The sequence below is a fragment of the Gallus gallus genome, chromosome 6 (assembly GCF_016699485.2).
Source record: "Gallus gallus isolate bGalGal1 chromosome 6, bGalGal1.mat.broiler.GRCg7b, whole genome shotgun sequence".
Taxonomy (NCBI): Eukaryota; Metazoa; Chordata; class Aves; order Galliformes; family Phasianidae; genus Gallus; species Gallus gallus.
The window spans coordinates 5863461-5889951 of NC_052537.1; the positions used below are offsets into that span (position 1 = coordinate 5863461).

At 44.5% G+C, this 26491-nt stretch overlaps 3 protein-coding genes across 6 annotated transcripts; 1 reads left to right on the forward strand and 2 right to left on the reverse strand.

The window, feature by feature from the left end:
* Positions 1-892: 892 nt before the first annotated feature.
* On the reverse strand, positions 893-9307 carry ECD (ecdysoneless cell cycle regulator). The gene is made up of 13 exons (NM_001199524.2): positions 8990-9307; positions 8763-8880; positions 8572-8659; positions 7874-8055; positions 7333-7525; positions 6741-6869; positions 5798-5923; positions 5039-5124; positions 3891-3997; positions 3035-3212; positions 2622-2689; positions 2279-2499; positions 893-1741 (listed from the first exon to the last, which is right to left on the reverse strand). Exons 1-13 carry the CDS (start codon positions 9177-9179, stop codon positions 1511-1513), a joined length of 1917 nt encoding a protein of 638 aa, NP_001186453.2. The 5' UTR covers positions 9180-9307; the 3' UTR covers positions 893-1510.
* FAM149B1 (family with sequence similarity 149 member B1) lies at positions 9235-23230 on the forward strand. 4 transcript variants are annotated; one of them, XM_004941978.5, is made up of 15 exons: positions 9235-9355; positions 9812-9904; positions 10135-10267; positions 10733-10875; positions 12089-12208; positions 12681-12851; positions 14392-14579; positions 14822-14952; positions 15510-15563; positions 16047-16153; positions 16799-17008; positions 18741-18867; positions 19196-19321; positions 19773-19854; positions 20590-23230. In XM_004941978.5, exons 1-15 carry the CDS (start codon positions 9306-9308, stop codon positions 20661-20663), a joined length of 1809 nt encoding a protein of 602 aa, XP_004942035.2. In that variant the 5' UTR covers positions 9235-9305; the 3' UTR covers positions 20664-23230. The 4 variants fall into 4 exon arrangements, with proteins under 4 accessions (XP_004942035.2, XP_421523.4, XP_040558489.1 ...); XM_421523.8 differs by lacking the exon at positions 15510-15563; XM_040702555.2 differs by lacking the exon at positions 9812-9904.
* On the reverse strand, positions 22962-26081 carry DNAJC9 (DnaJ heat shock protein family (Hsp40) member C9). The gene is made up of 5 exons (NM_001199525.2): positions 25857-26081; positions 25638-25778; positions 25263-25517; positions 24432-24518; positions 22962-23955 (listed from the first exon to the last, which is right to left on the reverse strand). Exons 1-5 carry the CDS (start codon positions 26034-26036, stop codon positions 23836-23838), a joined length of 783 nt encoding a protein of 260 aa, NP_001186454.1. The 5' UTR covers positions 26037-26081; the 3' UTR covers positions 22962-23835.
* Positions 26082-26491: the final 410 nt, after the last annotated feature.

Genomic DNA, 26491 nt, shown 5'->3' on the forward strand with positions numbered 1-26491 from the left:
TCCTTCTGCTCTTCTCCTAATGCTATGTGAAGAGATGCACCACACTGAACTATCCTTCTTATCTGTTCCCCAATCAATCCACTAAAACACAGTTCAAACAGAGGTTCAAAGTGATACTTCAGCACCATGTCATACCTTCTGAGCATCTTATCTAATGCCCACAGGCATTATTTGCGCACAGCTATTGGTCAGACAGTCAAGATGCACTAAACAAGTCTCTCTAAGGTAATGCTCCTGTCATTCAATCAATGGGTTCCTTTCCTGTTCGACTGAAACTGTCCACTAGGCTCACAGTAATAAGTGACCCTGATAGAAGCTCTCACTAAATTATACCACCAGACATCAAGCAAAACCGTGCCATTACAGAAAACCTTGAGGCTCTGCATTAACTGACATATTTGTCACTTCAAAACATGTTCTTATTGTGATACTCTATAGGGTGATAGACTTCTAAATCTCCAGTTTGAGTACTCATTTCATAGATTAGCACTCAATGTAAATTGTGATGGGCTCTTGAATTCCAGTGGAAGGAAGAATAGAAAAGATGTGCTGAAACGCAGAGTCCAGCAGGTCTGCTTTCTTGCTCTCTATAGAGCAAGAATTGCTACGTATTTTCTTTCACATTTATCTGGTTAAAACCAAGTCTTCATATCCAGACTTGATTCATCCTTCTATGTGAAAGCAATTCTAGGTCACATTTTCCCTACACAACAAAACCAAACTGTTCAGACTGAGCTCATACACAGCTACTGAGAGCACGCTACCAATGCTCGGTCATAACAGAATCCAAAAAATGGCCCATTGTGGAAATGCTTTCACTCCAAGAACTTCCAGCACTTCGCTACAGAAGTTATGCATACCTTCAAAGAAAAAAGCAGCTCCAGAAACCATGTTGTGCTTGTGTTTTTATTTTAAATAAATTCAAAAAATATAGCAATATTTACATATTCTATCAGATTACTCATCATCAAATACTCCTAATTAGTAAAAAAACAAAACAAAATATTCTTACAGCAATCAACAAAGGTTCTTACAATGCAGCATTTGTACTTCTGGAAAAGCATTAAAATGTCTGATGAACGTTGAATCAGCATTCCCAAATCCACACAAGAGAACAGTGTCCCTCCAGCATGGTATTCCTCTGTCTCCCCGAAATGCAGCAGCATTTTCCAGATACTGACAGTACTTTGCTATGGGTAAAGGATATTGTAGAAATAGAGCAAGTTCGAATGTCAGCTTTAAAGACACGTTTTGTAACAAGGGTTTCATTCAAGTCACAACATCACCCTGCAGTTCTCCGAAAACATATTACTACTGGAAAACTCCTAACCCTGTCTAAGACAGTATGCAATAGACAGCTTTTCCAGGTAAACTCTCTTTACGTCTTTGAAGCCACACAAAGCACAAGCATAAAATGCTTTAAATTCATATCTCATCTCTTCTTGCAAATGCTGCTACTCTATCTGTGTCTTTTCCCAATCAGCCACATCTTCTGAATTAAGACAGTCTCTTATTCTGCTGCACCCTCGCTAGAACCAATACGATCTGTATTTTCAGGTAAATACACCCCCATGCTCTGTAAAATGTTAGAGGTGGGTCCTGCCAGTCCAGCCTGAGCGCTGTAAGATTCGAGCAGGTTAGTTACTAGGTTCATATCCACATCAACTGGTGTCAACTCAGCATCCTCCTCTTCAGAACCAAGGCCAGCGTTTTGAGATGGAGCTGCTTTAGCAGAACTTGCCTGCAGTAAGTACAAGGAGAAAGTTTCATCAAGGCAAATGGTACACAAAAAAAAGGGAAAATAAAAAAAGAGAAAAAAAAGAAAACAGTTCTATCACCAACAAAGTTCAGTACGTTCTAATCTGCATTCAGAGACAGGAATGTGGTCACCAAATACTCATGCCAGTTAAAAATCATCACTTTCCATTATAGAGATGAGATTCCAAGAGAAAGACACAGAGGGTTAGCGAGTCCTGGCTCAGCTTCCCACAGGACTGATCTACGATGAAAACCCAAGAACTCAAACTGCAGCTTGCAGGGACATGAAACCAAGTCTTAGAATTGATGTGCACGTTAAAGCTGAGCTAAGTTCTGGTTCCAAAAAAATACCGTGGTGCGACTTGCCCATAGGATTATTTTTCTTGGTAATCAGCACATGGCTGGAGGACAGAAATTGCTGATCACGTTACTCAGAATGACTTCTTTTAGCATACTCCTTCTCTCCTAACAAAGCTCTCAAAGCAATTATGCCACAAACTAGTATTCAGGGCATACTTACCCTTTTCTTCTGAGTGGTAAAACTTTTTCCAACATTGGTTTGTGCCAGTTCACGGTCCATTTCATCCATATATGACTTAAGACTGCCTATAAGTTCATTAGGTGATACCTCCTCGTCTTCCCTTTGATTTTCAGCATCTAAGTCATCATCATCCTCGTCTGAGAAGTTAAACTCCTCCTCTTCATCCAGATCATCAGAATCCAGCTCTTCTGAGTCTGCCCCTGTGTATTTTTGTGTAAGCACAGACAGCAAGGAAATCAGCACAGTGCACATGGATCATCAGAAAACCCAGAGACACCACATAACCGTGAGATATTCCAACAAAAGAAGCAAGCAGTCTCACCTAAAATTCTGTCTAACGCCTTTGTAAAAGAATCTACATCAAAGGTAACATTGGTCTCATCAGGTGACCTGAAATAAAAAATGTTTTCAATAAACAAAGCTCCTATGCTTGCACAAGCCTAACAAAGACAAGGACTGGGTGCCGTAGTGCTAAACTAAACAAAACAACCCACAAAGCTAAGTAGAAGCTCTGGACAATACAGCGTCTTCCACCACTTCTAGCTGCACCAGAGCATCAGAGTGGTCACCAAGGCAGTTTAAAAGCTATTTGCTACTAACTCAGACATTTGCTTCAGGCCTCTGCTAAAGAGAACGCTTTCCAACTTTGAAAGACCACAGAATCACTGAAAGGGCTGTAAGTGGATGAAATCACATTCCACGCTAGACACCAAACTTAACAAAAACCACCAGTACCATGGCACTTCTGCTCCTTTGTGCGTTGAGACTTTGGACACAAAAGCCTTCATACTTTCAGCAACTGCTTCCAAGTCATATTTCTGCTCTTCTTCATTTGAGGAAGGCTGGGATCCACCGGTTGCCTCCTTCAGCATCTGATCCAGAGCATCAGGAGTAATCTCCAGCCAACTGTCATCTGAAACAATTTAGGACATATTTTCTGTTTGAGCACCGGTCTGTTGGCTCACAAGTCCCAGACAAGATGGTTGAGAGCACTGCCAGCATTTTGTAGCTCACTTTATTTGCACGATTAAGTTTTCAAGATGATACTTGATAACACAAGGTACAAAGTAGTGAGGAGCTGAGTGAACAGAGAACGGTTTGTTATAGTGCTTAAAAAATCATCCAGAAATACAGATGTGACCCGTACTGCACACTGGCAACAGCTGCAGGTCAGGAAATATTGTAACAAAATTTATGCTGGTTCCATACAGGCCATCAGAATGGACTGAATACTGGTTAAGCTTTGCATTGTCAGTACTGGAACTGATTTCATGACATATGCTATGGCAAAACTCTCCACCTGGTGGACAGTTGACACAAAGTACTTGACTTGGTGTATGTGTGCACGGTGTTCCTAACCTACTGCTACCAAATCAGTAACTGGATTGCACATCTTGCCAATTAACAGCTCCAGATTTTGTGGCTTATATAAATGAACTGGTTTTGCCAATGTGAAATGACTGCCCGTGACTAACAATCTAACAGCCACAGGACACAACAGAAGTAGGCAAAGAGATCATACAGTTGCCCCTCTCTCACCACAAATAACTGTTTGTGATAGGAAGAATCCACCCCCTGTCATCCTGCTCACCATCCTCCGGAGGAAGGCAAGTTGCTTCTCTCTCAAACTCCTTCACATCAAACGTTGTTGTCCGTAGCAATGTCAAGATTTCATCGCCGGGACTCATTTCAACAGAGCTAAAAGGAAAAAAATTCAGTTGAATGAAATGGATTTTTGCTTGCATTGGCATGTCAGTGGCATCTGACACTCCTCACACCTTTCCACTGAAATTCCACATTATTCTTTCCGTGCAAAGAAGTAAAAAGATAAGCAAATTGAGGGGAATGACCAGCATACTACACAGACAGTATTTGCCAAAATAAGACAGAGTAAATTAGGGACATTCCTCGTTGATGTCTCCAAAGCTCATTTCTCTTCTACTTCCTTTGTTTTTAATGCTTATTTTGTCTTGGTAAATGTTCAGAGACAGATCCCAAACACCACACACTGGACCTTCAAGCAAATAACAGTCAAGATATTTTGGACTGGCAAATCTTCAGATACTTTTGCCATGATTTATTTTTTTGGATTGGATCTTTTGAAGATATTCATAGCCAGATGCCTTCTTGAGCAAAGGAGACAGATTACTTCTTATTTGTTATTCACTGGGATTGAATCATAGAATCATAGAATGGCCTAGGTCGAAAAGGACCACAATGATCATCTGGTTTCAACCCCCTGCCATGTGCAGGGTCGCCAACCAGCAGACCAGGCTGCCCAGAGCCACATCCAGCCTGGCCTTGAATGCCTCCAGGGATGGGGCATCCACAGCCTCCTTGGGCAACCTGTTCCAGTGTGTCACCACCCTCTGGGTGAAAAACTTCCTCCTCATATCCAACTTAAACCTCCCTTGTCTCAGTTTAAAACCATTCCCCCTTGTCCTATCACAATCTGCATAGCCAACCAACCAAATGAATAACACCTCTTGACCCACTTGGAATAGCTTAATACTTTACAAAACCAAGATAAATAGTTACTCAAGTAATAACTTTTACTAACTGAGAGCATACTAGACGAATTAATACTCATATGCCAAAGTCACAGCAACCTATATTAAATGCACAAACGAAAACAGCTTCAGACTTTGTGGAGAGAGTCTTAAAAACCAAAACAAACACTCAAACTTAGTTGCAGTGCTTGCAGGTGCTATGTATTCACCAATTACACACAGCTCTTACCTTTCTGGCTTGTTAACAGACTGCTGGAAGTAATGTTCTGCCATACGCAACAGTTCCAAGTACTTTGCAGAGCCTTCCATTTCTCCCTGTTTAATCCAGCACACAAGCAGGAATGTAAGCAATTCTCCCTCCACTTGCTTTTCACGGCCAGATTTCATAACTACAACTATTCCTCAAACTGATATTTTTGCCTGGGAAAATTCAGAACAAGTAATATATTGCTTTGCCATTTATACTTGGAGCACGGTATAGGAAATGGGCCTAAGGTGCTTTCACAGCCAGATATAAAGATATTTACTGCAACATCACACATGAAAAACAATCAAAGCGAATGCTGTAATTCTCACAGCAGGGCAGATTTACTACACTAAAGTTACAGCTGTATGCAAACAGTGAATAAATCTCACGATGTTTGGGAATTACTCTCTGAAGTGGCACTGTGATACTATAAGAACGTTCCCCTCTTGCAATAACTAAAAGATATCAAGTTAACCATTCTGACAGAATTTTCCAGTTTTACCATCTGTAAACCTCAAATAATTACTCAAAGCCATCTTAATTTCCAAAATAAATAGATTAATTTTGAAGGGGGACAAACCACACATGCCTCCTTTGAAGATATTCATGGATTTTCCATAGCTGGAAGCGTTAGATTTCGTGCCCTGCTAGAAATACATACAAAAGTTCAAGAGCTAAAAGCTGTGCTGCTTTTTTTTTTCCTGGATCATGTAAAAGATACACACAGACACAATACTTCACCTTAAAATAATCCTTTTCCTTCAGGCTGTGGAGGTACCTCTCCCACAGGGGACCCCTGAACACATTTCTCTTCAGATCAGGAGACACTTTACTGCATTTGGAGCACAATATTTCAAAGCCATGCGCCTGTATAAGAGATGCAACAGGAAGATGTTCTCAAGATGTGACAAACTTCAGCACAGCTCTAAATGACTGCATCAAGAACTCCCTATCACTGAGCACTCAATTCTGCCTTTTAGGAAGGAGAGGCCAAAGCTGACTGTAAGATCAAAATGGTTTATTACTGCTGCAGGAAGAGAGATCCCAACTTCCAGAGCAAGATACTGCAATCTGACATATAAAGTTTATCTACAGGGAAAACCACAGAAAAGCAAACTACAAGAGAGATCTGTAGCTCACCAACTCCTGCTCATACAAGCACCAATACTTCAGCTGTATTTATATTTTATGCTGAACCGCAAAGCCGTGTAGCTGATACAAACATGCTGCACTGAGGCACGAGCCAAAGGACAGGCAATTTCAGAAGAGAAAGCTTGCTCTCACATGTGGCTGTATTTCTACTTGGCGCAGAGGCCAAGGGCACACTGAGCCTTCTGTACTTCCAACAGACAAATCCCACTCTGTTCCCATCTCAGCTCTCGCCTATGCTTGCTCTGTGCAGCAAGTTGTACATGTTTCGTGCCAAATCTGAGGGGCAGGACAGAGCCACGTGTTGTACCGGCCTTGAGGCTTCAGTCCTCAAGGAATGGTTTCTAGAGGTAGAAGCACAGGAGTCCCCTGTTCTGTAAGTAGCCCCCCGCAATACTGCATTTACAGTAAAGTCAGAACTGCCAGTTTGCTCACACTTCTCTGTACAAGCAGGCCACCTACAGGCAAAGAGTCACTTCTGGGACCAAGCACCAAACAAAACAGTCTAAGTACAGAATCCATACAAAGTAATTACCAGCTTCATGCCCAGCTCGTGGGCTTTGTACTGCGGGTGGGATGGAGGGGGCAGCGTGTATCCACTGCGCCTGTCTGGGGCAAACTTCTGCTGCACGAGCTGTGCATACAAACACTTGGTGAATGTAACCTGAAAAGGCCAAAGAAAGAGAAAAACACTCACTGTGATGCAACCGGGCTCTGTACGGGCATCAACTTTCCAGCAGTTCCATCCAAATTTGGTTTTAAAGCAGCAATGTTGCTGACCTTATCTGAGATAGTATTTCAGATATACATACATAGTTGCCTAAGATCACAGAATCATGGAATCACAGAATGGCCTGGGTTGAAAAGGACCACAATGATCATGTAGTTTCAACCCCCCTGCTATGTGCAGGGTCGCCAACCACCAGACCAGGCTGCCCAGAGCCACATCCAGCCTGGCCTTGAATGCCTCCAGGGATGGGGCATCCACAGCCTCCTTGGGCAACCTGTTGCAGTGCGTCACCACCCTCCGGGTGAAAATCCTCCACCCCCCTCTGAGTGAATATTCCAAGTTCCCGGCATCTCTAAAAAACCATTAACTTAAATAACACACGAGAGGGGTCACTTACCGTGGTCATCACACGCTCCTCTGGAGGGAAAGTGTGAAAAGAGCGACATGCCCGCAGGTCGCTGGGATCCCGCAGGTAGAAGGCCTGGACTGCTGCAGCCACCAACGACGGGCGCTGCTTCAGCACTGCCACGATGCCTGCTGGGAGGTAGCAGTGTGCTCGGTGATAAGAGGCCTGGATTTTCTCAGGATATCTGTGTCACACAATTGCAACGCTGTGTTCAGTGCACTGCATGCCACAAGCACTCCTTTTTAACTACTGTTGCCATTTTCATCAGAGTATTAAAGGACAGGAAGGAAGGTGACTCCTGCCACGGGTAGGTGTAGCATCCCAGCAGTGATGACACCACCAGAGTCCCCACGTAACACAGCAGCTTACAGGGCAGAGGTCTCCCATTTGTAAAACACCCCAGGAAAACTAAAAGCTAAAAGAGAACCAGCTCTCCTGAAGCTAATAGGAAAATGACTGAATACAGTGAAGTTCCCCAGACGGCACAGAATCAGTAATCTGTTACAGAATACCAAAGAAACCATGCACATACCCATCGATACGTTTATACACAGCTCTTCGAATGGGTTCTGCGGCCAGGAACTCCTCTGAATGGGCAGATAACAACGTCAGTGCTTCTGAGATGGTGAGGCCTTCAGCAGGCAGCTCCTCCCACTGCTGCTCTTCGGTCTCTGACAGCGGAATGATGTGCAACTCTCCCTTGTAAAAGAACACCTGGCAAACAGTAACGTTTTCAGCAGATGGGAAAAGCACAGTCACACCAGCATCTGAGAACCACAGAATGGCTTAGGTTGGAAGGGACCCCAAAGCCTATATAGTTCCAACTCCCTGCTGCGGGCTGGCTGCCTCCCCAGCAGCTCAGGATGCCCAGGGTCCCATCAATGGCCTCAGGCATAGAATCATAGAATGGCCTGGGTTGAAATGGACCACAATGATGACCTGGTTTCAACCCCCTGCTATGTGCAGAGTTGCCAATCACCACACCAGGCTGCCCAGAGCCACATCCAGCCTGGCCTTGAATGCCTCCAGGGATGGGGCATCCACAGCCTCCTTGGACAACCTGTTCAGTGCGTCACCACCCTCTGGGTGAAAAATTTCCTCCTAATATCCAACCTAAACCTCCCCTGTCCCGGTTTAAAACCATTCCCCCCTGTCCTATCGCTATCCACCCTCGTAAACAGCCGTCCCCCCTCCTGCTGATACGCTCCCGAGCGGCTGCGGTGCGCTCACCCTGTTCTCGCTGTTCTCAGGACTCAGCCACTTCGGGAGGAAATCGGCCGCCTCGATCAGCAGGAACTCCCCGTCGTTGTCATCGACCCTGCCCAAAGAGAGCCCGGCTTGGCACACAGCGCGCCGCGGGGCGCCGCCGAAGGCGCTCTGTGGGTGCAGCCCCGGCGCCGCGGGGTAACGCAGAGCCCCACCTGGCCGCCAGCTCCGGGAAGGCGCGGCTGATCTCCCGCACGAGGTACACGATGAACCACTCGTCCTCCACGTTGTCCCCGAACAGCGTGCTGCCGCCGATGTGCTCCGGAGTGTCTCCTGCCGGAATAGAACCGCACGACCGTTCCCGGTTGGGAAAGCCCGCTCGGTCCGGTCCGGTCCGGTCCGGTCCGCCCAGCCCGTCCCCACGGCCCCGCGCCCCGCTCACCGCACGGCGGCACGTATCGCAGCCGGAAGCGCTGCCTCTGCCAGATGTACGCGGCCAGCAGCGGCGCCAGGCGCACCGCGATGCCGTCGGCGCAGCGCCGCAGCCGCTCCTCGCCGCCCGCCCCCGGCGCGGCGAACAGGCGGTAGCGCACGGCGTCCTCGGCCGGCGCGGCCCTCCCGCAGCCCTCCATCGCGCCGTGCCGTTCCGTGCCGTGCCGTGCCGTGCCGCGCCGCGCGCAGCGCTCCGCCTCCCCGGGGCGCCGTGATGGCGGCGGGCCGTTCGGCGCGGCGCTGAGCGGCGCCGAGGCGGGCGGAGGATGATCTCGCGATACGCCAGGAAACCGGTGCCCCCCGGCGCTCTGCAGCCGTGAGTGGCCGCCGCCGCTCGGGACGCGGGTGGGGCCGGGCCGGGGAGGGAGCCGCGGGGCCCGGGGGGGGCTTCTCCCGTCTCCCCGCAGCCGAGCTCGGAGCTAGCGAATGCCGCTCCGAAGGGTTTGCCCACGCTCCGGCTGGAGGCCCTCGTAGCCCCGTGGGAGCGTGAGGCACGGAGCACAGCTGTGTCACGGCTGCTCTCGCGGCTGCAGCCCGTCACTGCACGGTTTGGCCTGAAGGGATGACGCCGGTTTCCAAGCCAAGGCCTCTAATACTGCGTTCAGCCTGGAGTTTGTCCTGGTGTCTTAATTCTAACATGAATGAGGCTAACGGGAATAAAGGAGTTCAGTTATGCAAGCTGTGGCATTCCTCAAAAACCAGAGTGCACATAAAGCTTGGGAGCTACGGAGCTACAGCCCACAGTGATGTTAGGGTCTGCTCTTGCTTGTAGACAAGGCCTGACGCAGCACGCCGTGCGGCACCACCCGCTGCCAGAGCCCAGCCCCATCACACCCACCTCTGAGAGCTGCCCGGGGGCTTCAAGGTACGTGGCACTGCAGGAGACAGATCCTGGTCTGGAGACCACGGGAAGAACCATCAGCTTTGTGTTGAGTTGTACTGATGGCAGTCGTACGGTCGGTAGCCTTAGGCTTCACTTCAGAATGGTATCATTTCTGAACACGGCCTCTGCACCTGCTTTTCTGTGACTGCGTTGCTGGCTTGTGTTTCATTTTTTCTTCTTTTTTTCTTTTCCCCTCAACATGTGCAATTCAGTGAGTCCGAAATCTCAAAGGAATCAGATTACCCTTCTGTGACTCCAACTGATGATGGGAATTCATGGTCTGCTAGCCCGAGTTACGCAGGCACCTCCACCGAGGACAGCTCCATCTTCTCCTGGGGCTATGACGTGAGTAGAACATGGTCATCCAGAGCAAACCTACCACTGTGGCTAAAAAGATGTTTGAGATACCATTGTAAACGCGTTGCAGGATAAAGCTGAGGACTGGCTCAAGTCGTGATGTTGGGCATAGAAAAAAACATCCCGTTGGCCTTTTTCCCATCTTTACCTTCAGTCAGATCAAAAGACAATAGGCTCGTTGCATTTCTGGTCTAAAACTTTGGGAATACAAATCTCTCAATGTGTAAATTTACATACAACATAGTAAATGCTGCTCTTTTGGAGTCCAAAACAGGAGTGGATAACTTTCAGATACTTGGTGTGAGTTTATTGGACTACACTTTGTTGAAAGCTTCTGGATATTTATATGTTACTCAAGATGCAGTAATGGTCTTTTACAACTTAAAAAAACAAGTTTAAAATGATCTTTAAATGCTATTCACTAGGTCTTTGATGGATGGCTTTCTTTTCTAGGAATTTGATAAAGCTGCCACACAACAAGTTCAGAACATGTTCAGGCAACTCGATGAGCTGCTCTATGAACAGAAAGAAAATGTCCATGTTGAGGGACTGCAGGAAGAATGCCAACAGTGGACGTCCAACTTTCCTCATCTCAGGTATTTTATTAACAGATTAATGTCAATAGCAACACAGTTATAAAAGGTAGGGCTGGTAACAGTTGCTTTTAAGACAGCAGGGTCGTTTTATGCAATTATATAGCAGATAGAGATATGACCCTGTTGGTCTGCCTGCTGTTGTCATTAAAAAACATGCTGCTGGTGGAGTGGAAGCAGGAACGTGTTACCTGGCAGGACTACAAAGAAGCTGTCCCAGCAGCCAGGGATCGGGTTAGGAAAGCTAAAACCCAGACAGAATTAAATCTACCCAGGGTCATAAAGAGGAACTAGAAGAAGTTCTACAGGTGTATCAGTGATAAAAGAAAGGCCGGAGAGGATGTGGGCCCTCTCTGGAAGGAAACTGGAGACCTGATCACAAGGGATATGGAGAAAGCTGAAGTGCTCGATGACTTCTTTGCCTCAGTCTTCACCAGCAAGGGCTCTGGCTGCACTGCCCAAGCTGCAGAAAGCAAAGGTGAGAACTTGGAGAAGGTAGATCTGTCTGATCTACATGAAGATCAGGTTCGAGACCATCTAAAGAACCTAAAGGAGCACAAGTCCATTAGAGCTGATGAGATCCATCCACGGGTTCTGAGGGAACTGGCGGATGAAGTTGCCAAGCTGCTATCCATCTTATTTGAAAGGTCGTGGCAGTCTGGTGAAGTTTCTGCCAATTGGAGAAGAGGAAACAGCCCCCATTTTCAAGAAAGGAAAAAAAAGAATATCCAGGGAACTACAGGCCAGTCAGTCTCACCTCTGTGCCTGGCAAGATCATGGAGGAGATCCTACCGAAGGCCCTACTAAGGCACATGGAAAATAAACATGAGGTGATTGGTGGTAACCAACATGGCTTCACCAAGGGCAAGTCATGCCTGACAAACTTGGTGGCCTTTTATGATGGAGTTACAGTGTGTCCTTATGGCTGTCTTGAAAGTTTTAAATCTTCATTACATGTACACAAACAGTTTTTTCTGTATTCAAGTCTTGCTATTAGCAGGGCCTGAAAAAAAATCAACAGCATTTTTCTTAATGGATTTACCTGAAGCAATCTGTAGTAGGGAAAACAACTAGAACCATGTTTAACTATTACCAAGAAAATTGCATAGCTTCCCAATAGAATTTTTAAGATTTGCTTTTGCACGTTCTAATAATCTTCCAAAATCCCACTTGGAACACTTTCTGATTTTGTTATCCTCTGCTTTTGCCCTGGCAGGGTTGTGGGAAAGCAGATAGTGATCCCCAAAGACGAAGGGTATGAATGGTATTCAAGTTCACCTTCTGCAAGTTTAGGTTCATCAGATGTAAGTCCATCGCAGGAAGAAGGCTCTAATGAGTAAGTACCAGCAGTTGATCCAGACTGTACTAGGCTGGGAAGGTGATTTTTTCGTCATTGGACTGCAGTAGTTGGCTTCTTGAACAGTGAGCAATGTGCGGAGTGATGGTTTAGCTTTTTGGTTAGGCTGGGTTTTGAACACAGCGTGTTTTTTTGTTTGTTTGTTTCTTTTTCATTTTTAACTGAGGAAAACTACATTCAGAATAGCAAGGGCATCCAGCTATCCTTGTTGCTCTCTACAGTAAGCCAGTCAGTAAGTAGAAATACCTTTGCCACTGCTGACTTTCAAAGGATATAGAGATATTGTGGCTGGTTTTATTGTTAGGCATTTATTAACTGGGCATAAATTCACTGGCTCCGGAATACCTGGTGTTACCTACTGCGTTGTTTCTCTGCTCACTCAATGCTGCTACCGGAAGTGGAATAACAACTTCTTCTCATTTCTGCTTTCTGAAAACTGTCACCTGTTCAGATTTAGTGTTTTTGGCAAGAAGGTGCCTCTTTCTGTTTCTCCTGTTCTCAAGAAGGCCGACCGTTCCAAGTCTCCAACCTCGTGTTCTCCAGACAGCGAAGAAGGTGAAGATGGAGTAATTGTCTCTGAAGGCATAATGGAGGAATATTTAGCATTTGACTGCAGAGATGTGTAAGTCTTGAGCATTAAGACAGTACCAGCGTCCCAGAATTTTTCTTCTTAAGATACAGATCTATTTGGTTTCGCTATTGGTTTATAAAGTGCTTTTTCCTCTAGAGAATTTTCATAAGCCTGGGGTTGGTAGGGCGTTGGAAATTTTTCTTTATCCACCTTCTGTAACACAGTATTTTGTTCTGTCTTTTTCTGAACTTTACGTAGTTTCTCACAATGGCTCTTTTTGTTTGTGGTTTATATGAAGTTAATTGTGCTGTAACTAAGAGCCTGCTACATATTGGCGTATTTAAGACTTCTTTAAATGCTATACGTTTGTTGCACTAAGTCAAATTCATAGCTGTTTGTTATACACTAGCAGCGTGCTTTTCTGCTTTGTACTGCAGTGTACAGACAGACATCTTGGGTAGAATTGTACCTTCCCAGGTTTTTAGTGGTAATTTAAGAATCAGTGCTTGCTTATAAATAGAACCGCTATTTTTATCTTAAGAAGAGGGGATTGAGAGGGGCATAAAGAGGATTCCTTTTGTCTCTTTACTTTATTCAACTGAACAATGTGAACATATGGCCTGGCTAAGAACTCTGGGTGATAATGTCACTTAATATCTGTTTCACTGGTTTTAATAAATGAGGCCCTTTAGCTGCCTGGACCATGAGATTCAAGTCAGTAGGTGGCATGCTTTGACCAGGCCAAAGATACCGTTGCAGCAAACAATATTGCTGCATCTGTAAAATATTGGTAAAATAGAGGATAACTTATTTTTTCCAACGTTGTTAGCTTTTTGATGGTAAGTACTAATTCAGGGAACAGATCCAAAAGCCATAACGACTGTGCTCACATCAGTATTTTTTTCTCCCTTTTACAAAATGTATTTTGGCAGGTGAGCATACGCTTTTTCAAGCAGTCATCTCCCAGGCTTTCCACCTAACAATGTGATGAAGAAAAATTACTGTAACTCTAATTTATTTTTAAATGCAACTTTGATCTGTTATAAAATATTAGCATATATAATTTATAGTGATTCTGTATGGGGGAACTAAGGCGTGTAGTTGAAAAGGTGATTGTCGTAGTCATTTCACAGCCAACAGTGAGTTCTGGGAGGAGTACCCATTCATGTACCCAGGGTACAGAAGTGTTCCAGAAGCAGTGGAAAAAGATTGCTTCTTCTTAGACTAAGTCATTTGATATTGCTGTTTATCATACTGTCGGCTCTTGGAAAACAGTACTGTGTGATGCTGTGTGATGGTGGATGCCCCATCCCTGGAGGCATTCGAGGTCAGGCTGGACAAGGCTCTGAGCTCCTGATGGAGCTGTGGGTGCCCCTGTTCATTGCAGGGGAGTTGGACCAGATGACTTTTAAAGGTCACTTGCAACTCAAATGATTCTATGATAAATATGAAATCTCTCCTCTCCTTCAAGCCATTCAGCCAGCTGCCTTGACCTGTTTCAGCTTAGTAGAAAATAGGGCAGAAGTGAAACAAAAACACAAGAGATAAAGAACGTGTGTTTGTGGTACGTATAATGCCCCTGTTTTTACAGGGAGGAGGAACTGCACGAGAGGAAAATTAGACTCTCTTCTAGTAGACGGAAATTGGGGTTTCCTCCTATCTCTCCATATTCCTGCATGAAGGATTCTGTGCTCGCATTTGTGTTCGATGACGTGTGGAGCGAAGTGCTAGGCTGCATGGAAGAACTGATCAGCAGACACTGGGAAGTGTCAGCCTCTGGTAAGGATCACAGTTAAACTGAAGATTCAGAGGGGATTTCAGTTACTCAGTTTTGCAAGGATGCAATGAGAGATGCATATGGGAATATCTTCAGGGCTGAAAAAGGTTATTTGCTAACCGCATAAGATGTGCCTTTAAAAGATCTAACAGAGCTTAATGGTTAAGATGACTGTCGTAGTACTGTGCACAAATAAGAGTGTCAGTAGTCTGTACTGACAGGGATTCCCTCTTGCTTTACGTAGATGATGAGAAAAATATCATAAAAGTAGAAGCAATCCGAGCAGATTCTGGAAGCCCCCAGCAGTTTGATCCTCCGCCAGTGCTATTACCTCGTGTGCCACAAACTAAAATGCCCTCAGTGACATCAAATCTGGTAAGTACTTCTAGCCAGCTGCTTGGTGTAAGGATGACTCAATACAGTGCTACAGAAGTATAGATTCACGTATGTCAGGAACTCTTTAGCTGCGTGACTAGTTTGGTTGGTGCATGGCTGCTGACTGTCCTTGCTGACCACTGAAGTTCTGTTGCTCCTCAGCTGCAAGTTATCTTATTTTTCTCTTTAATACTGCAATGTAATATTTTACATGTGTATTGCAGTGCCGTGTGGTGACTGCTCGGTAATGATGCAGCTCTTTCTAAGTTTAGCAGCGTTGTGAGATGCAGGATTGTGTGTGAGATCCCATTCTCACTAGCCTAGCTGTAGTTAACTGATGAGGAAAGAGAATAAGTCTTGGTGAATTTGTACAACAGTTGTTTTTTTTTTCCCCCCAGACTCTGAATTTGACTGCTTTAGATTATATGCTCCTAGAGTGGTGAGCACCAAGTGTTATCTCTGTTCATTCCATTTTAATTCAACTCTTTATTTCTTTTTACTTCTCCTTTATTTCTACCCCCTGCATCTTCCTCACATTCCTGTTACTGTATGTGTAGTGCCCAAAACCCAGATGCGGCCGCAAAACCAAAAAGAGGAGAAAACCACCTCAAGTATGTATGGCTGGAGAGATTTAAGCTCTGTTCTTTTCCGTTTGCGGTTGTTATGGTGGGAAGAATGTCATGTTTTCAAGATCAGTCTGTATTCCAGGAGAGGAGTGTCCAGGTCTGTCCTTGACATAATGCCAACACACGCTGGAAAAAAGAGTTGTGTAGAACTCCTGATTATAGCCATTGTTGGATGACCACGTTGTCCAAACAAGAGGCTTAGCTGGGAATTACTGAAGGTGACACAGCAGCACACATGATACACTGTCTAAGCACTACCATTTGCAAGAAGAATGAAATGCTATCTTAGATGGAGGAAATTGTATAAATGAGGATGTATACATATATATATATATATATATGGATTTCATGAATGAAATGGGTTTCTTTCCTTCAGAAGTATTAGAGAGGTCAAAATGTATAAATATAGGTGTATGTCATGGCCAAACAGTGATTTTTTTTATTTTTATTTTTTAATTTATCTTTCAGGTAAACCAAGGGTCACACAGTGGGTCTCAACGGAATCTAAATGGCTTGATAGTGATACACGGGATCCACTTACAGCAAAGGAATCTGCCTGTAATGGAGAAAACACTGTAAGAGCTATAGATTGTGTTTTAAAGCAGAACGCACTCACAGTGAGAGGGATTCAATCCGAAACAGTATGAAATAATTTTCTACCCCAGCGAAATGAATTCTCATTTATTTTCTTGCTTCTTTATGTATTATCCCTTATCAAACGTTATACTTCGAGTATGGTCTTTATTTGCTGCTGATGTACCTTCTAGTGAATGGCTGTGGCGTTGGTGGTAGCACCAACTGATGCTGTGAAAAGAGATGAAGCTCAGAATGGGATGCAGAACCTGATTTGCTCACTTCCTAGGGGAGGACTTCTGTTCCATCTAGGCTATGGCTGTGAGAACTGCTGGTTGCAGTGTTTTTATGTATATGCTATGTAGAATTATAACTTTTATGCGGACATATTCAAACAATAAGTTAATAGTTCAGTAAATAATATATATGTCTATGTGTACATACACACATTATATATAGGCTTTTTTCTTCCCCACCCGCTATCATTATCTAATTTAGCTGTAAGTGATTCCGTATGGTAGCGAGAAAAACCAAGCCAGAAAAAAACCCCAATCACCTCTATGTTAGTAACATCACACGCAGCTAACAGTGCAGAGACGAGGCGGTTATCAGTCATGGCAAAAGTATCTCTGTGATTCTTTAATTAGGGACCTGGATGACAAACGCCCAGGCTCCAGTTCCGTCCTCTCAAACAAAGCATGGCCAAATCGCCCTCCTCTGGAGCTCAGCACATCACCTCTGTCTCACAGCTCCAAAAGGCGAAACCCGCCGCCGCGCACCCTGCACCCCATCGGCACGAGTCAGTCTCGCACTGCGACCCCGCGCTCTGTGGACGATGTCTTCAGGGGACCTCGATTGTATGTTTCCAAACCAGTTTCTCATGGCAAATTACCACATTTAGAGAACCCAGCTTACACAAAGGGCATTCGGTTAAATTGAAAGAAGGTGAATCTTTTGATTTAAGAAAGAATCGATGGTATTTTCCCCGAGAAAGCTAGGTTGTTAGTTTACTGGGTTACAAGCTGTGATTCACTGAACTGTGTTATGCAGTTCTGAATGAAAATTATACCCTCCAGTCTGTCCAGTCCAAGCACAGCAGATACCACTCTCTCTTGACATCAGCTTTCCTTCTCTATAGCTTATTTTCAAGATGAACTTGAGAAAAAGCACAGCTTTTAATGGTAACTTACTTTTGCTGTTCTTGCCCAGACTAGATGGACAGGGTGCACATCTTGGGTAACCTGTTAGGAGCATGAAAAGAACTAAATGACTCTGACTGACCTCAGTGAACCTTCACTTGTGTCCAGAATATATTTCTGTTGGGCATAATGATCTGAGTGTAGTCTTACAGGGACTATGGGTATAGAAAAATAACACAGGCTTTACAGAACTTGTATAATACACAAGTAGTACGAACTAACATCGTTTCCTTCTAGTTGATCAGTTTACCTATGAACTCATCTAATCTGTCACATGAATGGACAAGAACAAATGTCCAAACAGTACAACTTAGGCTTCTGTGTTCCTCCAGTCTGTCATAAACATTTCTGTCCCCTTGCCTTATGCTTTCATCCATTTAGCAGTTCTTGCCAACTCCCTCCATACTAGCAAATATGTTTAAATGCACGTAGAGAGCATAAGCAAAGTCTTTTTTAAAATGCTGACTGTGGTTTGAAGCTTTTCTAATACATTTTTACAGAACAACCTTTCTTCAGTCAGAGCATAGAAGCTCTGCCTCCTGATCATAGACTCATAGAATGGCCTGGGTTATAGAGGACCACAGTGACCATTTAGTTCCATCCCCCTGCTATGTGCAGGGTCGCCAACCAGCAGACCAGGCTGCCCAGAGCCACATCCAGCCTGGTCTTGAATGCCTGCATGGATGGGGCATCCACAGCCTCCCTGGGCAACCTGTTCCAGTGCATCATCACCCTATGGGTGAAAAACTTCCCCCTAATATCCAACCTAAACCTCCCCTGTCCCAGTTTAAGACCATTCCCCCTTGTCCTAAAGTAAAATAAAATAAAACAACAACAACAAAAAAGATTATTTCCAGCACTTCTCCAATGCACAGTAATACACAGATAACTTCCATGTGAAAAGTGCTGTATCTAGAAAGACCTTATAACATGGATGGCAGCTGCTTTCTAGACTTTGTGCAGCACTGGTCCATAGAGACACACTTAGATAGCTTACATTCTGCAGTACCAGCCACATAACATGCCCCTTCAAACTGTGCTAGATGACGTGCAGTTCATCCACCACCTGGCCTGTGTATACTCCCACCACCAGAGTATTCCTTCTCAGACTTGCTTTTACCTACAAGCTGAATATTAAACACCCTAAGAAGTAGAAAGCCTTAGTAATAAAGAGTTTTCTGCCAAACTTAACCTGCTGCAGAACTCATTTTTTAAAGCCAGTCTCCACAGTTAGCCCTAATGCCAGCATTTCACAGCAGATGTTCTGCATCCATTGCTCTTACTAACACTGAAAGCCTACACAAAGTCAAGCAAACTTAAAATACTGTATGTTTACACACAGTGAAGCATATAAACTCTCTGTTTTCCTGTCCTTCCCAATGCCTTGCAGCCTGACTGCACACGAGCAGCTGACCTCACCCTCCCCACTGCTGCTGAATCGAAACAGTCTCCTACCACCTATCGGTACCACCGACGTGGCAGAACACGCGAGCACCGCAGGATCGCAGAGGCAAACGGTAACAGGCAGAACCATTTGATTTCCCTACTGGACATGCTAAAATCGTAGTTAGTGCCGATGAAATTACCAAACGCAGGAGTTCCTGTTTGTTTCTCATCTTGTGAAAGCAGCTGAAATAGATACACTAAAATTCTGCGTGGCTTTTGACCAACAGCATCATCTAGAGTTGAATGCTGCAACTCCAATAAGTGCCAGAGTTTTCTTCCTCCCCATAAGTAGGTGTGGAACGTTTTGTCTTGGAAAACTAGCTTTAATTCTTAGGGTAATTAAATTCAGTGTACTGCTGCAATATGGAAAAGTAATAATCCTATTATTCTTTAATGCAGAAATCTCGAGGAAACTCAAGTCGAGCTCACAGCGTAACAACACATGAAGATACTCACCAGCAGCTACATGAGAGGCTCTTCTTACCTGATCATTTCTCCAGGCCTAAAACAACCAACGTATTCTTGGTAAAGCATAGCAAATGATACCAAGTCATCCTCTGTTACTGACTAGGGGGCTTTGGTAGTTATCACAGACAGATTACGTGAGAACCAAATGCCACGGGTGATCGGTGCCATGAGGCTTGTTAGTTTCCATGTGGAACGTCCTTGGCTCTCCGGTTACCAACGTACAAACTTTCTAAAAGCCTATTTTGAAACAAAACAATTTTCAGAAGTGTTAAGAATCCCTCTAAGTCGTCCCGTGGTCATCCTAAGAGTGTTAGAAAAGCATATTTTCTTCTCCTGAGGTTGATCTAAACCTCTTCAAACATGTAGAAGTTCTACTTAGTACATTACAGCATCTTATAAATTTGCTCTCTTAGAAAATAAGTCCAATCAAGTTGTTTTCAGCTGCGTTATAATCTTGATGTCACCATTCTTTTCATGCAAACACAAAGACCTTGAACTGTCTTTTCAGCCGGATCCACAGCATCGCCGTTCTTGCACTGTTATTGATTATGGCAATCATGCTTGGACAAGCAGAGCATCAGCAGGTTCAGGTAAGCTCATCAGGAGATCAAGGGAGAAGTAGGCTTCTCATCACTGTGTTTTGGGGCCCACAATGGAGTTAGGAGGATTTCTCACATAAGAAGAGTATGTATACTAAAAAGATGGAATTAAAGCTGCAAAAGATAGCAGCTGCAATAGATAAGGGGTCGCAAGCACATAAACACTGATCAGAGGACTGAAGGGCACTTGTAGCTTGTTTAACAGCTGGATGACCTACACTACCAGTAATACAAGTGGTATAAGAGGCAATCTGAGTTTTATTTAATGAAAGTACTAAATTGAAATAAAACTTCTTCTTAGTTGAAGGAGGGTTTCTAATTAAATGAGTTTTATGACTGTTGTACTGACAGAAAACAATCTGAAATTACAAAAACTTTGTAGACATGAATGCATCATAGGAGATCACAGAGCAGGGCAGATCCCAGCAATGAAGAAGTCATACCTTTCACCCCTTTGGAAAAGACAGTCATATCTAAAATTCAAGGTTCCAGTTGATTACATTGTTTGTTAAGTGATTACTTTCCTCTTAAGAAGGCCTCAGGCTGAAAGAAACAGCAAATCACCATGAAAGTTATATGAAATAGTTTTTAAGTTACTGATGAACTGACTGATAGCTAGAATAAGAAGCCAGAAAAACCCTCCATCTTCGTATTAGTAGCTGCATTTAAGTACTTAGCTTCAGGAACTTCTAGAAGTCTTAAAGTTGTACGCGATGTCTTTATTAGGTCTTCAGCCACACGGTTCTGTGAAAGGCCAAAGTCGAAGTGGATCAGTCACAAAAAGCAAGCAGGGCTTCTAACGTGTCATGAAAAGAAGTGCACATCCACCTCCAGGAAAGTCACAGATGACCTCTCAAGAACGTCAGGGCTGTTTACAGGGAGTCTTCAAGCACCCTTCCTTACAAACAACCTTATTTTTATATCTTCTAAGAAGCAACTGCCAAAGATTAGAAGGGATATACTTGCACATTCCATTTTCTACCAATACAAAAAGCTATCCTCCAGTGAAAACTAACTCCTAGAAAACCTAGCAAATACTTTAAATCACTGCTGTTTTCTATTATTATTGTTTTGTGACTGGTTCATGTTACAGGCATGCATTGCAGGACCTGCTGATTTTTCCATTGGCTCTACGAAAGATTAATCAGGCATTCCATAGCAGTAGTTTTTAAAGTTATGTTTAAAGCTCTATTTATATACTTAAAGCAATATTATACTATTGAAAGGAAGCTGTGTATATGATACTGGTTTCTACAACTCAGCGTAGACAAGTTATGAATTCCGTAGTAGTTGCAGCAGATATTAACAGTTGTGTAAAAATAAGGTAGCAAAACAGATGAAGGAAACTAACAGCTTTAAGGGTAGCATCCCACTGAACCCTCCTGTGTTATATACTTACATATAAACCTAGTTCTCGGTGTCTGAAGAAAGTTTAAGGGACAAAAAGGACTCTTACTGCAAGCAGTTCCAGAGAGTATTCCAAGTACGTACGTTGTCTTCCTGGCGAGATGTTTTATGCAGTTTCACAGAATAGGTCAGTCTCCATTTCTCAAAAACTAAACAGAAGGAAACAAAGAAACTCCCACTGCAGTTGTGTAGGTATTTCTGCATTCCATCCCGAAGGTCCCCAACACGCACCATGAGAGACACGGTGGAGGTACCAGCTTAGTTGCCCTTGTGGCTCCCAGTAAAATGAAAACACAAAATACAGCCTTTTCAAAATAAATGCTTAGCTGAAGGTCTTGCTCCCAAGCAGTAAGCACCAGATGACAAGCAAGCGTAAAGACAAGCTGAAGGTAGCCACTTCTGCATTCTAACTGTGACTGTGCTACAAGAAAACAGTTGATCCTTCATCATTCAATATAAAAGCACTTTTCCTAAGTTTCCCTATGGTTAGTATTTTCCAAGTTCCAGTTCAGAATGGAAACAACTGGTCAGGATTTTTTATGAAGTGGCTCCTCTACTTTCCACTGTAAGCTATGCAATCTACTAAGTGTTAGCAGTACCTACACAACAGCTAATGGTTTTGGAACTAGACTGAAGTTCTTCTGCTGATTGAAGCATCTACTTAATTCAAGCGTGCTCTGATCAAAAAGAATGGAAAAGAAAGCCAAGCAGAAGTGTACAGATGGAAGGTTAACTCCTTCCTTTGCATTTCCAGAGGAAAAAGCAGCTTTGGGCTCAGTGTACGTCTCTCAAGTTTGAATAGATAAATGCATGCCTAAAAGCAGCCAGTGGTCACTAAACTGTTTCAAAACAGAGTTTTTCTAATGGTTAAGACTAGCAGAATGCCGTGCAGTGTATCATTTCGTTATCTCAAGCTAACTGGAGACAAGCATCCTCTTTAAAAACCAGTGCCATTCCTCAGGGACCAACATAGTGCTTAAGAACTACACAAACTTGAACAGACTTCCAGTACCATAATGCAGTATTTTGTAGCCTAGGGGAGGAGACAAGGCATTAAAAAAATGAAAGCCATCTTATCGTAAGGTAACTTTTGGTTTCTATACAAATGGCTGAGAGATTTGTTGATACTGTTTGATATCTGTTTTGTACAGCAAGAGTTATGTTTAAGTCCTGTGTGTTAACCAACGCAGAGACCTACTAAACTCTTTCTGAATCAGGATAACTGTTTAAAGCAGCTAAAAGGGAACTCTTTTCCCACACTACCTCTGGCTTTCCCTTAGGAAGCTCTAGTAAATAGCTGCTGAATTCTATCACTGAAGTGGCAGGGACCTTCAACTCCAAAGTAGGTGTTCGTCATGTGGCCTTTGAAGAACAATCCCTAAATAAAGCCAGCCTCATTTCTTTCAGCTACAGCAAGTTACTTTTCAAATTCATACCCTGACCCACTACATAAAGCAGTTTTAAAAGAGCAGAAATTAAAAAAAAACTTATGTATACTTACACATCTTACAAGAGCACTTCTGAAATGACAGAACTGTTGACAAACACGGAGCACACTAAAGCAGGAGTCAGAAGTAATCCCTATCATCCCATAGCAGGAGTGTGATGCCACTGAAATAACAGACAATGTATTTCTAGGCATTCGAAGTCCCTCGTCATGGGACACCACGAATCCTAGACACACACAAAGCCACTGTGTTCTGTGGGTTTCTTAGTTTATTGTATCACACCAGCACGTTAGAAGGCGTTAGGAGACTTTCTGCCAAGTCACTCACATACTTGCTGCAGTCTCATCTTCTTAAAGCATCTGCTTACATGCCACTGGGAAAGATTAGTTTATAAATATAAGTGGCCCTTTTGTATAACTCTCTAACACCAGCACATGTAACAGCGCAGATGTGTTTTCAGCTGCTAAAAAAGTATGCAGTATTTACTTCAATAAAAATAAGTACCAACGTGATCAGTGTGTTTTGAATGCTTAGGTAACACAGAGCGCGTGGGGAAGCAAGATAGCACAAAGTTCTGCAAAACCATTTATTAAATCTTCTATTTTCCAAAGTTGTTATAAAACCCGTGGAATCTCTGAGAAATACCTGTGGAGCTGTAGTGCAAAGATCTCTAAAAACTGCCCGGGATTGGTCAGAAAAGAAAAGTATGAACAACAGAAGGATAAGGTATCTAACTCAAAAGCCACAGGAACGAGTGGCAAAGAGGTGTGGGATCACACTGTTTCACCATCAGCAGTACTGACAGTCCTGAACACGATTCAGCACAAGCTGAATAAACAGGCAGCCATCCCAGGCATCTCAGCGCTTCCTTACTGTAACAAAACTAATAGCCAAGAATTGGTTTGACCTTAACTAAAAAGCACCCAAATGATTTTAAACAGTAGCGCAAGAATGCTTTGTCTTTCTTGTTCACAATGCGTTCTGCATCATGCTCCTCAGTCACAGCAAGTTGATGCACACACGCTCTGAAACAGCAGTCCAGAAAACCTCTGAAACTCTCCCCAATCCACATGTTCCCAACTGAAAGGATACCTGACACTTCAGCATATACAGTCCTTTATTTCTTTCCTTTCTTGGCTGCAGTCTTCTTTCCTCCCTTTTTAGCATTACTCCCATATTTTGCTTCCATTTGGGCCAGGAAGTCATCCATTTCCTTTTTTCGGTCTTTATTTCTGCTCTGGGGGAGGAAAACCAAAACAAACCTCTATTACTGCTCAATACGGAACATTCTAATGAAGTTAGATAGCTGCTTCCAACTCTGGAGTATATTCAGTAGGGAACACAGGCTACAGGAAGCAGAGTTCTGTCAAGTCAAAGCCTACTTTGCTCTCTAGGCTCTATACTTCTGTCAAGTATTGGGACAAAGGTAAAGAGGGGCATTGAAAATTCACAATGTACAGCTAAGAGTTTCTTGTTTAGACCCAAAACTCCAATACAATCTGAGGAATCATTTAATTTCAACATCCTATTTTAAGCCCACCGGACATTAAAAAAGGCAGGACTGAAAACCAGAACCTAAACAGGGTATTTCCTTCCTCATCGGGAAGCTTTTATGCAAGAAGAGCTGCAAAGATCCTACATGTAAAGATGCTCAGGGATAACACAATTTTCAGCCAGGAACACAGTATCTTCAATGGATGCTTAAGGCCTTACTTGAATCAGTGCCTTCAAGTCATCTTCTCCATCACCGAGGCCCAGTTCTTTTCTGCTCTCTTCTGCCTCCTTAGCTTCTTTTTCAGCCTGAAGTAGCAAAGTAGCCTTTAGAAAAGTATTTTGCGTGCGGATGTCTTACAATAGTTACTGAACACTTAAGTTTTGCATTTACACACTGAGAGCCACAAGGAAGCAGAGTTTCCAAGGTTGGCCACAAATGGATTATCACATAGGGCCAGGTGGGTAGTGGGGCAGTTCCTTGCTGTTTTGGCAGTGCTGAACACTACTAGATGTCCATTCCCATCCTGTTCCCCACACCCACGCTTCTTTTTTGTCCTAACAGCCATTGTATTTTCTATGAGTTAAAGATTACTGTTACGTACAGGGTACAAAGCGTCAAAACAAACAAACAAATTGGTAAGTTGGAAAGAATTTAGCCCAGGCTGTTATTTCATTCGTCAATAAGCAAGCAAATTATATTTCCCCCATGTACTCTTAGCTCTAGTGACTGTAACTTTATAACTGAACGAAGAGACATTCTGAGCTATAATAGGTTACTGTAGATAATGCTGAAACAGAGTAAAGAAGGTACAGACAGCAGTAGGCTGTTACTACTCCAACCCTCTGAACGATTTGGCTGGACTTGGTGTAAGCAATAGTTACGGAGAGAGGAGGGAGCTGGAAAATAAAGCGTGGAAGTAGAAGGTACCGAGCAGATCTGCAACCCTGTGGCAAATATCTGTCCTAAGTGCAATTGAATTAACTTCCCCCAAGGGAGATGAGAGGCTCATCGTGCACGCTGCTGCCTTTTGGTCCCTGGTTGGTACCCACCCGCCTCTTCCTTGCCGTCATTTTCTGCTTGGACTCTTTCACAAACGCTTTGTAGGACGGGAGTTCTCCAGCATCGATGGCTCTTTCTATGATCTTCTTCACTCTCGGCTCATCCGTGTAGTCCACACACAGCACCGACTCCATTATTCTGTCCATGTCACCCTCAAAATCCATGTAGGCTGATTTAATATCCGCTAACTCTTGCTCTGAATCTTTGTAGTTCTTCTCAAAGTCTTGAATATCTTTGATGGTGATCTGAAGCAAAGAGAGCCCGCAGCTGAGTTAGGCGATTTGCTCACAAAACGAAGGGACAGCAGCAAAAAGCAGACTGCGTGTCAGCCTGCAGCAGAGAAGCGCCCAGCCCCCGGCCCTCACCTTCTTGAAGAGCAGCCTCCAGTACTCCTGCCAGTCCCGCTCAGCCCGCAGCGCCTCGCCCTCCTCGTCCACCGTGCCCTGCTCGTCGTACACCGCGCGCTGTTCCGCATCGCTCAGCACGGCGTAGGCCTTGCCCAGGATCTGTGGGGCCGGTCGCTCGGTCAGTCAGCCGGTCGCTCGGTCAGCCAGCCAGCCAGCAAGCCGCCCGCCCGCACTCACCTGGAAGAGCCGCGTCGCCTCCTCCTTGGCATCGGGCTCGGCCCGGTCGGGGTGGACGCGGAGCGAGGCGCGGTGATAGGCGCGGCGGATCTCCTCAGGCGAGGCCTCCCGGCGGACGCCCAGCGCGCGGTACAGGTCGGCGGCGCCGAAGGCGGCCTGGCAGTCCTGCAGCAGCCCCATCCCGCCCGCAGCCCGCCAACCGCCCCGCGGCACGGCGCATGCGCGAGGCGGGGCAGCGGCTCTGAGGGCGCGAAGCGCTCCCCTCAGAAAGGCGGTGCTTGAGCGGCTGCTCCGCCCCGTCAAGTAACTCGGGGCGGTACCCTCCTCCTCCTAGGGGAAGCCCGGAGCGGTTCTGGGTACACGAAATACACACAAAGACTCGTAATTAGCACCTCACGTGAAATCCCTCCAAACCGGCGAAGGTGCCCCCCTTCTAAAAACACAGATTCTCCACACTAGCTCCAAGACTTGCACTAACGCAGCAAGAGGTCACAGAAAAAACAAATCAAGCAGCAGCTCTCCACAACACTGGTATTTGTGGCACCTACAGCACACGTGCACACCTTCCCTTCTCCCTGAAGGCTGTCCCAGACACACCGATAGGAAAGCAGAAGGGTTTGTGTCCCAGGAGAGAA

Coding starts and splice junctions, on each gene's coding strand:
- FAM149B1 (XM_004941978.5), top strand. CDS start 9,306: ATGATCTCGCGATACGCCAGGAAACCGGTGCCCCCCGGCGCTCTGCAG. Junction 9,356..9,811: donor CCCCCCGGCGCTCTGCAGCC/GTGAGTGGCCGC, acceptor TCTTGCTTGTAG/ACAAGGCCTGACGCAGCACG. Junction 10,876..12,088: donor TCCAACTTTCCTCATCTCAG/GTATTTTATTAA, acceptor TTGCCCTGGCAG/GGTTGTGGGAAAGCAGATAG.
- ECD (NM_001199524.2), bottom strand. CDS start 9,179: ATGGAGGGCTGCGGGAGGGCCGCGCCGGCCGAGGACGCCGTGCGCTAC. Junction 3,213..3,890: donor TTGCCTTCCTCCGGAGGATG/GTGAGCAGGATG, acceptor AAATTGTTTCAG/ATGACAGTTGGCTGGAGATT. Junction 1,742..2,278: donor TTACCACTCAGAAGAAAAGG/GTAAGTATGCCC, acceptor TACTTACTGCAG/GCAAGTTCTGCTAAAGCAGC.
- DNAJC9 (NM_001199525.2), bottom strand. CDS start 26,036: ATGGGGCTGCTGCAGGACTGCCAGGCCGCCTTCGGCGCCGCCGACCTG. Junction 25,518..25,637: donor GGAGGCTGCTCTTCAAGAAG/GTGAGGGCCGGG, acceptor TCTTTGCTTCAG/ATCACCATCAAAGATATTCA. Junction 23,956..24,431: donor ACTTGAAGGCACTGATTCAA/GTAAGGCCTTAA, acceptor TTCCTCCCCCAG/AGCAGAAATAAAGACCGAAA.